This window comes from Chanodichthys erythropterus, chromosome 7 (genome assembly GCF_024489055.1).
Source record: "Chanodichthys erythropterus isolate Z2021 chromosome 7, ASM2448905v1, whole genome shotgun sequence".
Lineage (NCBI taxonomy): Eukaryota > Metazoa > Chordata > Actinopteri > Cypriniformes > Xenocyprididae > Chanodichthys > Chanodichthys erythropterus.
The window spans coordinates 5693243-5706387 of NC_090227.1; the positions used below are offsets into that span (position 1 = coordinate 5693243).

The following is a 13145-nucleotide window of genomic DNA, read 5'->3' on the forward strand; positions in this document are numbered from 1 at the left end:
ATATGAAATATAAAAAACATTTAATTTAATTTGAGCTGGCATTTAACTCCCATTTTTTAAATAAGTTTCTTTCTAATAAGGAAACAATGGCAAAACTTTTAAAATCTCTTAAAATGTAGCTTTTTGCAATCATTTTCAAATGATTGATATAGCCTACACATTCTAAATATAACATTATTGTTATGCTGAAAGGTAAGCACTGGTTTATCATTTTGTAAATCATAATGAATTTATGCTTTATTTATGGTTTGTTTATTCTTTTTAATTAGTGGTAGTAGTTATACTGATACTTTACGGTTGGTAAAGCAGCCTATAAAAACTGTAGTTATGGGCGGAGCAGGAGAAGTGCAGGCTTGTTTTGTCTGATAGCCTACAGTACGTGTGTGCGCGAGCTCTAATGTCATAGTAAGTATATTAAATGCGTCATTTTATGACCTTTTTTGCTTTTTACATTAAACACAGGCTATTGAATAGGAACAAGCTATAATGGTTTTGTAAATCAAGATGAAAATGTCTGAGTGCTTGCGTCGTAGTTGCGCTGTAGCCTATTAAGTAACTTTGTATCGACGTTAGCAGGGCAAAACCTTTTAAGGTAGATTTGTTAATTTTGTTATATTTTCATGTTTAGTACACTTATGTTTGCTGTGCAGTGCTAAAAGGAGTTCCTCGTCTAATCTGTGGTTAAAACCAGTCCTTCCAGTTCTTCACAGAGCAATGTTAACTAATTGTGTACATGTTTTTGCTTTAGCGTCATGTAGTGGGATACGTGTTTGTGCGGTAATATTTTAACTTTCACCTCAGAGGAAAAAAAGTCAGCATAAAATGGGAAAGTTTGACTTCGTGGTCGGTCATTTGTCGGTTTCCGCTGATTATTCGCTTCATCCTGCGTCTGTCATGACAGCAGCACACACACTTCATGCTGAGACTCAGTAAACTAACACAAACCACACAGTTGCACACTGTGAAGCCTGCATATAAAAGGCTTTATAATGCTTTATGGCATAACACATTATGATACATTACATATATTCACAATGTTAATGCACGTCTTTATTCAGACTAATGTACTAAACTTTATGCACCATTTTGAGTATGTGTGCAATAAAACACGATCATTGTTATGTTTCATGTGTTAGGCCTACTGTGTGTTAGGATACATCACTGACCAATTCTCCACAGGTGCAGCCATCATGAATATTAGTAAAGCTTAAAGGGATAGTTCACCCAAAAATGAAAATTCTGTCATTTATTACTCATCCTCATGCCGTTCCAGACACGTAAGACTTTCATTCATCTTCGGAACGCAAATCCGATTGTTGAAACCTGATGGCTCCGTGAGGCCTGCATAGCCAGCAATGACATTTCCTCTCTCAAGATCCATTAAGGTACTAAACACATCTAAATCAGTTCATGTGAGTACAGTGGTTCAATATTAATATTATAAAGCGACGAGAATATTTTTGGTAAACCAAAAAAACAAAATAATGACTTATTTAGTGATTGACGATTTCAAAACACTGCTTCATGAAGCTTCGTAGCGTTATGAATCAGCGCGTCGAATCATGATTCAGATCGCGTGTCAAACTGCAAAGTCACGTGACTTTGGCGTTCCGAACAGCTGATTCGACACACTGATTCATTTATGCTCCGAAGCTTCATGAAGCAGTGTTTTGAAATCATTAATCACTAAATAAGTCGTTATTTCGTTTTTTTGGCGCACCAAAAATATTCTCGTCACTTTATAATATTAATATTGAACCACTGTACTTACATGAACTGATTTAAATTAGTTTTTAGTACATTAATGGATCTTGAGAGAGGAAATGTCATTGCTATGGAGGCCTCACTGAGTCAGCGGATTTCAACTAAAATATCTTAATTTGTGTTCCGAAGATTAATGAAGGTCTTACGGGTGTGGAACGGCATGAGGGTGAGTAATAAATGACAGAATTTTCATTTTTGGGTGAACTAACCCTTTAATGTCATAGTACACAAAAAGAATGTACTGTAAAGGCTATTACAGTTAAATATATAGAATGGATTGCAATGTGGCATTAGGAATACCTTTAGAAAATATTTGCATGTTTTTCCCTCCCATGTGATATTATAAGTACACAGTCTTTCTGGATAAAAAGCTATTGACATTCACTTGTATTTTCTCTCTCTCACACACACACACAGAAGACAGAAAATGAGTGAGGATGTGTATGAAGTCCCTGAGGGGACAGAGTATCGTTATCTAGTGCAGGATGAAGAGGAAGAGATACAGTACGTTCGTCGCCACTACGTCAGTCCATTCCTGGTGGTGTCACGCAGATGCATGTTCCTCATCGGCTGTGGCGTGGTGGGTCTCCTCTCTCTCGCGGGATACCTGGCTTATGTGGCTGAGACTCCGCCTCCATGGGTGGCAGAGGTGAAGACGGAGTGCGGTTGGCTGCGTGGGCGCTGGAAAGGCGGAGCGTACTCTTTCAAGGGCATCCCATACGCTGTACCACCAGTGGGTGAACGTCGTTGGCGACCTCCGGCGAGTCTAGTGGAGGCCGGACAGTGTTGGGAAGGTGTGTATGATGCTACTCAATTCCGCAGCATCTGTGCACAGGTGCAACCCCTTCGAAAAGACGGGCAGGTCATGGGACAGGAGGACTGTCTGCATCTCAGCGTGTGGACTCCGAGTCTGCAGCCTGCAAAACCCCTGCCCGTCATGGTGTGGATCCACGGAGGGTACCTCCACATGCTGAGCGGCCAGAAGAAAGGCTACTCCCCTACTGAAGAGCTGGCGGCCCGTACGCAGATGGTGTATGTCAGTCTGAATTACAGGCTCAATGCTTTTGGCTTCATGGCTCTGGAAGTGCTCAGAAAAGGCTCTCCCACCAACTCTTCTGGTAAGGCCCCCGTCCCTGTCCAGTTCACTTATGACTGCTGTCCATCTTGGACACGTTTATTCAATAAACTCCTGACAACATTTCTTCCAAATTTCAAATAAGAACATTGTCAATTAGAGCATTTATTTGCAGAAAATGACAACTGTGGTTGATTATGATTTCACTTTTTTAACTTTAGTTAGTGTGTAATGTTGCTGTTTGAGCATAAACAACATCTGCAAAGTTACGACACTCAAAGTTCAATGATATTTTTCAGATATTTTATGTTTAAGGTCTACAACAAGCTTCTTCCCAAGTTAGTGACATCACTAATCCTAAAATTGACATAAACCCTGTCCCAGAGAACATGCAATAAAGGGGGTGAGGCCATGTTGGGCTGTTTTAGAGAAGAGGAAGAGTTGTTGTAGTAGAGTGTTGTTGTCATGCCGTCATTTTACCCCGGACTGCTTCACAAATGAGGGTCAATTCAACGCTGGATTTGCACAAAAGATGAACATGACGGCACATGCTAGTCGATGAGTTGAATCAACTCCACAGCAACTACATAAATTTATCCACTAACCATTCAGAAACGTCCAGTTTCATTCTAAAAGTTGTAACTTCTTCCTGAGTCTCTCCATCAGTGTTTGAACAATGTAAGGCTGAACACCGTTACTGACAATCCTCATTTTGGCTGCGTGAGATTCTCCAGCTTTGTTGTTGTTGAGCAACTGAAGTGCGAGATGTTAAAGCTCCGCCCTCTTCTGGAAAGCGGGCCGGGAGCAGCAGCTCATTTGCATTTAAAGGGACACACACAAAAACGTGTTTTTGCTCACACCCAAATAGGGATACATTTGACAAGCTATAATAAACGATCTGTGGGGTATTTTGAGCTGAAACTTCACAGACACATTCTGGAAACACCAGAGACTTATGTTACATCTTGTGAAAAGGGGCATTATAGGTCCCCTTTAAAAAAACAAAAAAGATTACATGTTTTCAGACCTTAAACAACAGGATACTAATGTTTTAACTTCAGAAGAATTTAGAAATCAATATGTGGTGGAATAACCCTGATTTCCAATCATGCGTCTTGCCATGCCTCCCACCAGCCTTTCACATTACTGTTGGGTGACTTTATGCCACTCCTGGCACAAAGATTCATGCAGCTCAGTTTTGTTTGATGGCTTGTGATCTTGTGTCCTTCCTCTTGATCACATTCCAGAAGTTTTCAGTGGAGTTCAGGTCTGGAGATTAGGCTGGACATGACGGGGTCTTGACCTTTATTGGTCTGGCTGTGTGGCATGGAACATTGTCCTGCGAGAAAACCCAATCTTTTGAGTTTGGGAACATTGTCAGAGCAGTAGGAAGCAATTCTTCTTCCAGGCTAACCTTATACTGTACGTGACTTGAGTCATGTGTCTTTGAAAAAGACAGATCCAGCCTTACTGAAGAACCCCGAGATCATCAGCAATCCTCCACCTAATTTCCCAGTAGGTGCAAGACACTGTGGGTTGTAGGACTCTTCAGGTCTGTGTGTAACCATGAGAGGACCAGGTGTAGGGCTGGACTAATCAGAGAAAATCGAAATCCGGCAGATCCGTATTTGTGAATGATGTGTGACTCGAGCCACGTACAAGGTTATCCTGGGTAATGTCCTTTTTCACCAAAAATTTAGCAAATAAGTTGAAATAATGCGGGCTGATGCCATCAACAAAAGCATATACCATCGATTACAACCTCAGATTTCACAGTAGGTCTGTCTTTAAAGATTTACAAGTAATTGTTAAAAATCAATTTCCTTATGGAGTCTGTTAGCTCTCTGCTTGTCACTACAGCATATTGAAATTTTTTCTGTCTGCTGTCAAAGGGAATTATGGCTTCATGGACCAGATCCAAGCCCTTCAGTGGGTCAAGCAGAATATCCATAACTTCGGTGGTGATGCAGGGAGAGTTACCATATTTGGTCAAAGTTCAGGTACAAAATACAATGACCCCTAAAAGTATTTGGACACTTAAAATGTCTGATTGTCATTGCGTAATCCCCTGTACGCTTTATTTTTTGAGAATGTGGTATTATAAGGACATATTTCTAAAATTAAATAAGTTAGTAACATATTTCATATATTATATTACGTTTGTTTTGTCTCTTTTTTTTTAAGCTTTTATATTGTTACTTTAAAATATTATCTGAAAAATATTTACTTTCTAATAGGTTAATAGTACATATTTCCGTTTTTTTAAATGTGTAAACCTTTAAAATGACATCTAAATTTGTATATATTTCTAGCTGTTAATAGAATAAAGCCAGTAATTATGATCTAATCTCAATCCCAACCAAAAATAATTAAAGAGTCAATTTAAATGCAATCACAATATTTTTTTTATCAACGAGATATTTTTAACATATCGCCCAGCCCTAATTGCTTTAGTGTGTTAGTCAACACATCAAAATAAGTGTACTTGTTTATTTAAAATATATAATTTAATTTTACATTATTGCAAAGTGTACTTGACTGTGTTAAGAAACAGTCATGGAAGTGTTCTCTCTTTAAATACACTTAAGTGTCCTTTTATTTCATTAATATATTAATGCAAATACTGTTTAAAAAAATACTCTATACTCGTAAGATATAAGTTTCATTAGTAGTGCACTTCTTTTTCACAATTGTTAGCTTTATATATGTATAAAAAGTATCTCTCTCACTGTGTGATCATGAGGAGGAACTTCGGTTTGGACCTTGATGATGTCTCCACTAGCCAAAGGACTCTTTCATCGTGCGATTGACATGAGCGGCTCGTATGTGTATAATGCTTCCCTGGAGTCAGCAGAAAGAGACAACTTAGAATTCCTGAGGAGAACTGGCTGCAAGGACGCCATCTGCCTGAGAGGACTACACATCACTCAAGTCCTTCAGGTGAGAAATGTATAGCCGAGCTTGTAACCTTCCTCAGCAGGGTCATGGCTGACTAACAACAGCCTCAACCTGTTGGCTTTTTCATCCGTAAACCCTTTTTAATAAATCATCAAACCTCAACCGCCTGCCAGAACTCGCTGAACGCTTAATGAATTCCCAATGAACATCAGAGGGTTTCATTTCTCTAAATGGTAGTAATATATCAGAAATGGATCTGTGGTTGAATTAATTTCAGTGATTTGTATCTGACTCAGGCAATCCCGTGGCAGGATTACCCATCATGGGCAGCCGATGACTTGGTCGATCTTCCAGTCAAAGGTGTATTTGTTGGTCCAGTTGCAGTAGTTGACGGCCATGTTCTCAATGCTCCTCCGTTTGAGACCTGGGAGAAAGGTGGAGCCTATAATGATGTCCCATTTGTGGTTGGAACAACTGAACAGGAGACTGATTATGGGTAACCTGCTTTGTTTTACTTTCAGTCGTCAGTTGAAAATACTGTCAGGAATGTGCGCCATTCAGAATTGAACTGAGTCTAAATTCCAATTGAGTTTATCAATTGGAATTGAGATCCCAGACAGCAACATAGTGTGGCCCAGATCCGGTCCACATCTGATACATGTGGATTACAGATGTGGACCGGAACTGGGCCGAAACTATATTGCTGTCAGGGGTAGCAAACAGGAAGCAGAATTATAATTTGGATTTTGGGATGAAATTGAAATAAATATACAAATCTTTTCATTGCAATGTTTAACTATACATTACAATTACAATTTCATAACAGATAATGTTTGCGTGAATACTCGCAAAGACGGATGTTTTTTAAAAAATACTGTAATTCTGTGTGCGATTCATATCTGGATCGCATGGTGTCTGAGGCGTCTTTGTGCATGCTTCAGCATGAGTAAGATCATTTTGTTTACATCAGCATGAAATTTCAATGGTTCAGACTCATGTCATCGCAAATTCACTATGAATATTCACAGTTTCACAAGTTGGAATGTTGCACTTTACAATGATACCAAACTTGAGCTGAGGGAAGGGCCAGTCCTCCAGAAGCGAGTCAAAGGTCAAAGGAAAGTTACTCCTCTCAGAAAACGTATAAATAAAGATACTTTTAGATGTTTAATTGCTGTTTGGAGCATTGGGATCGCTAGAGAAGGGCTTAAGGAACTCTTTATTTATTTATTTATTTATTTATTTATTTTTACTCAATTTCGACCAAAATTGAAATTTTTCACTTGTTTTGCCTGTAGCTCGAAATTATCCTGTGCGCATTCCGTTTTGCCAGCACGGGTCAGATAGATGGATAGATATTTTATTCATACAGTGCATCTCCTAATATTGCATAATATCTCCTAATATACAGCTGGTACGGAAAGTATTCAGACCCCCTTACATTTTTCACTCTGTTATATTGCAGCCATTTGCTAAAATCATTTAAGTTCATTTTTTTTCCTCATTAATGTACACACAGCACCCCATATTGACAGAAAAACACAGAATTGTTGACATTTTTGCAGATTTATTAAAAAAGAAAAACTGAAATATCACATGGTCCTAAGTATTCAGACCCTTTGCTCAGTATTTAGTAGATCTAATAATAATCTTTTGATCTAATACAGCCATGAGTCTTTTTGGGAAAGATGCAACAAGTTTTTCACACCTGGATTTGGGGATCCTCTGCCATTCCTCCTTGCAGATCCTCTCCAGTTCTGTCAGGTTGGATGGTAAACGTTGGTGGACAGCCATTTTTAGGTCTCTCCAGAGATGCTCAATTGGGTTTAAGTCAGGGCTCTGGCTGGGCCATTCAAGAACAGTCATGGAGTTGTTGTGAAGCCACTCTTTCGTTATTTTAGCTGTGTGCTTAGGGTCATTGTCTTGTTGCCCAGTCTGACGTCCTGAGCACTCTGGAGAAGGTTTTCATCCAGGATATCCCTGTACTTGGCCGCATTCATCTTTCCCTCGATTGCAACCAGTTGTTCTGTCCCTGCAGCTGAAAAACACCCCCACAGCATGATGCTGCCACCACCATGCTTCACTGTTGGGACTGTATTGGACAGGTGAGGAGTACCTGGTTTTCTCCACACATACCGCTTAGAATTAAGGCCAAAAAGTTCTATCTTGGTCTCACCAGACAAGAGAATCTAATTTCTCACCATCTTGGCAAACTCCATGCGGGCTTTCATGTGTCTTGCACTGAGGAGAGGCTTCAGTTTGGCCGGACGGCCAGCTCTAGGAAGGGTTCTGGTCGTCCCAAACTTCTTCCATTTAAGGATTATGGAGGCCACTTTGCTCTTAAGAATCATAAGTGCAGCAGAAATTTTTGTGTAACCTTGGCCAGATCTGTGCCTTGCCACAATTCTGTCTCTGAGCTCTTCAGGCAGTTCCTTTTACCTCATGATTCTCATTTGCTCTGACATGCACTGTGAGCTGTAAGGTCTTATATAGACAGGTGTGTGGCTTTCCTAATCAAGTCCAATCAGTATAATCAAACACAGCTTGACTCAAATGAAGGTGTAGAACCATCTCAAGGATGATCAGAAGAAATGGACAGCACCTGAGTTAAATATATGAGTGTCACAGCAAAGGGTCTGAATACTTAGGTTACAGCTTTTCTTTTTTAATAAATCAGCAAAAATGTCAACAATTCTGTTTTTCTGTCAATATGGGTTGCTGTGTGTACATTAATGAGGGGAAAAATGAACTTAAATGATTTTAGCAAATGGCTGCAATATAACAAAGAGTGAAAAATTTAAGGGGGTCTGAATACTTTCCGTACCCACTGTAAGCATAAGCAATAAAAATTAATATTGTAATTATTAATGTTTTGTCATGAAATTTGTATTGTACTAATGAAATTCCCTTTAATGAAATTCAGTAAATTCCTCTTCCTGTCATCCCTATTTAAATTCTGATTCAGCATCCAGTGGGTGTGGCCAGTTCAGTTTAAATTAATTCTAGAAAGCCAGTTCATTACATTCTGATTTTGCCCAACCTTGAAAATTACATTGTGAACATCATATATTTTCATACTCTAGTCCTCCATATGAAAACATCTCTACATGGACATGGGGAGACTATCGGTGGATTGTGACAAGTAAGTTGCTCATAAGAGACGTTTAAAAAAGAACATTATGAATGAGTCTTTATATAAGTGACTGTGTTTGTCTCTGTTGATTCTTTCACAAAGACAAACTGACCCCTTTTGGGAAAAACCTGACCGATCAGGCGCTGAGGCTGTATGATAGCTCAGCACCGTGTCCGACCTCTGATCGGTGTCCAGAGAGGCTCTTCACCACCATGGTCTCTGACATGAAGGCCACCTGTCCCAGGAATGACCTGGCTAAGAGAGCTTCAGGTTTGAATAAATTTTTCATTTCACAACCCACAATTAAAAGGAATTGAGCTTTATCAGCACTCTGAATATTTTATCATTTGTGAGCTCCACTAAATATTTCATGGTAAGTGGCAGGTAATAAGCAGGATAGCGTACAGTCATTATTGCAAAATAAACTCCTTCGGGATGATACAAGACTCCTCTGCCACTGACTCTACATTATATGTCTTTCATAGTCAGTTGTTTAAATCTAAACTTTTTCAATGATGTCACATGTATTCCAGATGCTTTAAAGAGCCCAGTATACCGTTATCTGGTGACTTACACTCCATCAAAACAGGCAAATGCCTCCAGCTGGCCTCCCTTCCACAGTCGCTTTGCCTTTCATCTTCTAGACAGCCTGGCCTTCTTCAAGGGTCTTGAAATGGTGCTAGGGACCCTGTCACCATCTGATATGAACTTCCAGGAAATGATCACCAAGTATTTTGTACATTTTGCCAAAGAGGGTAAGATTAATGTGAGATTTCCCATACTAATAACACTTGAAATCTGTAGTAAATATAACCTGCTTGATTCTTCATGATTCTCTGATTCTAAAATTAGTCACTGTTGTGCTCTATTCACACAAAAAAAGTGATCAAATCTTGTCCATAATGTTCCAAACCTCTTCATAACCTCACAGGTAAGATGCCAGAGGAGTGGCCGGAGTTCCCCTCACACGTCGCCCTGCTGGACAAGAACATTTCTTTTGTGAAAAGCTACTCTAGAGAGAGATGTGACCTGTGGGAGCAGAACGGCTTCTATTCATACGCCTGGATCAGCTGAGCCACATCGTCATCATCGGTTATATCGATCCATCCACTGCATTTTCATCTAAGCAGAGCTTTATTGTGTGATTATACAGTACTGACACATTTAGAAGACTTCACAGAATGTGGGGTGAATTTTATGCACAGTTGTTTGCACCTACAGGAAAATAGGTCTGTTTCCATATGAAAGCAAAATCACAGCGATCTCTTCAATGTCTCAGTTCTTTCTCCTTGAGAGCAATGAGATTAAATTGAACTCAAATAGAGACTCAGATCTTTCAAATGGGGAAAATGATCCCAGAAGAGATCTTAGACTGTGCTCAGATTTTCCACTATAACAAAGTCTACAAAGTTAAAGACCACAATATGAATTTGAACATTTCTTATATTTTTACAAGACCAAATTATGGGCTATGTTATAGCTCTTTTTTCTTACTGTATGTTAACATGTCTTGTTTTATTTTGGGGCAAACATCTAAGACCAAGTTTATAGGGATAAAAGGGGATAAATAGATCAAAATTGTCACAATTTATTCACAAAAACAGTCCTTCATTGTCTGTCTGTCTGTCTGTCTGTCTGTGTGTGAACGCGCAACTTCTGAGTTTAAAGGGTGTTCACCCAAAAATGAAAATTCTGTCATTAATTTCTCATCCTCATGTTGTTCCACACCCATAAGACCACTTCTTCAGAACACAAATTAATATATTTTTGATAAAATCCGATGGCTCAGTGAGGCCTCCATTGCCAGCAAGATAATTAACACAATCAAACACCCAGAAAGCTACTAAAGACGTATTTAAAACAGTTAATGTGAGTAAAGTGGTTCAACCCTTTATGTTATGGAACGACAAGAATACTTGTGTGCCAAAATACAAAATAACTTTATTCAACAATATCTAGTGATGGGTGATTTCAAAACACTACTTAATGAAGCTTCAAAGCTTTTGTTTCGAATCAGTGGTTCTGAGCGTGAATCAAACTGCCAAAGTCACATGAACTATTGAAATTTCGAAACACTTTATGACGTAACGTAGCCTTGTTTTTTGAAATCACATGACTTTGGCAGTTTGATACGCGCTCTGATCGACTAATTCGAAACAAAAGATTCATAAAGCTTTGAAGCTTCATGAAGCAGTGTTTTGAAATCGCCCATCACTAGATATTGTTGAATAAAGTCGTTATTTTGGCACAAAAAATATTCTCGTCGCTTCATAACATTAAGGTTGAACCACTGTAGTCACATGATCTGTTTTAAATATGTCTTTCTGGGCATCTGAAAGTGTTAATTATCTTGCTGGCGTTGCAGGCCTCACTGAGCCATCGGATTTTATCCAAAATATCTTAATTCGTGTTCTGAAGATGAACGAAGGTCTTACGGGTGTGGAACGACATGAGGGCGAGTAATAAATGACAGAATTTTAATTTTTGGGTGAACTAACCCTTTAATTTCACTAAAAGCTGAGAAGGGAATTGAATTTACTCAGCGATTCTGAGTGTGCTTTTGAATGAGCGAATCCGAAGGCTGTTTTAAGCCATAAATCCCCATTATCCAGGTTTTTCCTTGTTTGTTTGTTACACTAATCGGCTCCGTTCATATATTTACCGAATATAGCCAGTCTGTTGCTTTCAAACCTGTTATTCTTTGATTGTGTGACTAAGCAAATCCAAAGCTTTGACATGGATGAGATACCAGGGACACAATGAGAGTCTACAAAGGGATAATGCGGCTCTCTGATCGCCCTCTTTTAATTTAACTGCTATGCAAATAAGATCGAAGGAGGACTTAGGGTTACATTGATCTTTTGTTTGTATGTTGATGCCGTAGAATGCAATAACAGAAGGTGACATTTATGTGTGTTTTTGTACCTGTGATCAAAGGGTGTTTTACAACTCCTGAACAGACTTTGGAATCAAGGCCTGTGGAATCAGGAACATCACACCACCTGGAGTGCTATCAAACAAAATCTGATCCAGGAACAGTTGTTTTATAATACAGCCCAATTTGCTTGGCATGGCTGAATGAATGGAGAGGTCACAGGTCGTCCTGCCCCTGTACAACAGGATGAAAGGTGTCCGCTGAATGGGAGCACATGAAAGCCCTGACCCTCTTTTTTTTTTTTTAACCCTATAAAGCCTGACATATGAAATAATAGTCTGGAGAAAAAAAGAAAAGAAAAAACGTTTTTTAAAGGGTTAATTCACTAATTATTCATTAATTGTGTCGTTCCACACCCGTAAGACCTTTGTTCATCTTCAGAACACAAATTAAGACTTTTTGATGAAATCAGGTTTTTTTTATCCCCCATAGAAAGCAATATAATTACCACAATCAAGGTCCAGAAAAGTAGTAAAGACATTGTTAAAATAGTCCACGTGACTACAGTGGTTCAACATTAATGTTATGAAGCAATGAGAATACTTTTTGTGTGCAAAAACAAAACAAAAATAATGACTTTATTCAACAATTTTGTCTCTTCCCTGCCATTCTCCAGCGCTGTTTACCTTGTATAGACAGTGCAGGGTTCTATACTCAGTTCAAAAAGTAAGATTAAATTCTGATAGCTTATAATGTAAATCAATGAGATCTTTATTACAGTATAATGACTACTTACATAAACACTATAGTTTTTATTTTGGTGGGCAAAACATATGCAATGACGTACAAAATAACATTCTTCTAAAGACTGTCGTGTCATATTTGGTTCATTTTATGATTCTAAAAACAATCAAGTCTTGAAATATTACTAACAATATAAAATGTATTCTTATGGTTTCTTAAAATGAGTAAAAGCTTTAAAGCAAAAAGGCACGTGTAACAACCTGAAGGTGGGTGTTTTACAATTATACTGAAAGGAATTTATTTGCTAAAAAAGTATAAACTGTCAGTCAGACAACAGAAGGCTTGTATACAACAGGGTTTTCAGCAAAGTTTTGATCATGTTGAAAATTTAGATGCCCTAAAAATGTGCATATCAAATGATACAGTAGGCTTTATAGGGTTAACGTTGACCAGGCCAGTCCTGTACCGATTTTATTTTTATTAGGTTTAAAGGGTCAACATCTACTCTACTTTGTACTCTGTCTGAATTAACTATATTATTACCACTCGTGTTTTGCACTTTATCTGTAATCCTTATGTCATAAAATGATTGTGTTGACTGAATCAAAGTCTTAAACAGCTGTTGTGGGGAGGATTTCATTCATCACTATTCACAC

At 38.6% G+C, this 13145-nt stretch overlaps 1 protein-coding gene across 2 annotated transcripts; it reads left to right on the forward strand.

Annotated features, from left to right (window-relative positions):
* Nucleotides 1-322: 322 nt before the first annotated feature.
* Nucleotides 323-10612, forward strand: si:ch211-71n6.4 (para-nitrobenzyl esterase). Of its 2 annotated transcripts, none has more exons than XM_067388956.1 (9): nucleotides 323-405; nucleotides 2182-2882; nucleotides 4732-4839; nucleotides 5583-5779; nucleotides 6034-6233; nucleotides 8821-8879; nucleotides 8973-9140; nucleotides 9404-9625; nucleotides 9802-10612. In XM_067388956.1, the coding sequence occupies exons 2-9, from the start codon at nucleotides 2192-2194 to the stop codon at nucleotides 9942-9944; spliced, it is 1788 nt and encodes a 595-aa protein (XP_067245057.1). In that variant the 5' UTR covers nucleotides 323-405; nucleotides 2182-2191; the 3' UTR covers nucleotides 9945-10612. The 2 variants fall into 2 exon arrangements, with proteins under 2 accessions (XP_067245057.1, XP_067245058.1); XM_067388957.1 differs by lacking the exon at nucleotides 323-405 and adding an exon at nucleotides 425-592.
* The last annotated feature ends 2533 nt before the right edge of the window (nucleotides 10613-13145 follow it).

What these genes read in the sequence shown, in the direction of transcription:
- si:ch211-71n6.4 (XM_067388956.1), top strand. Translation starts at nt 2,192, where the DNA reads ATGAGTGAGGATGTGTATGAAGTCCCTGAGGGGACAGAGTATCGTTAT. An exon ending in CTCTCCCACCAACTCTTCTG is followed by an intron (nt 2,883 to 4,731) that starts GTAAGGCCCCCG and finishes CTGCTGTCAAAG; the next exon opens with GGAATTATGGCTTCATGGAC. An exon ending in TGTACATTTTGCCAAAGAGG is followed by an intron (nt 9,626 to 9,801) that starts GTAAGATTAATG and finishes ATAACCTCACAG; the next exon opens with GTAAGATGCCAGAGGAGTGG.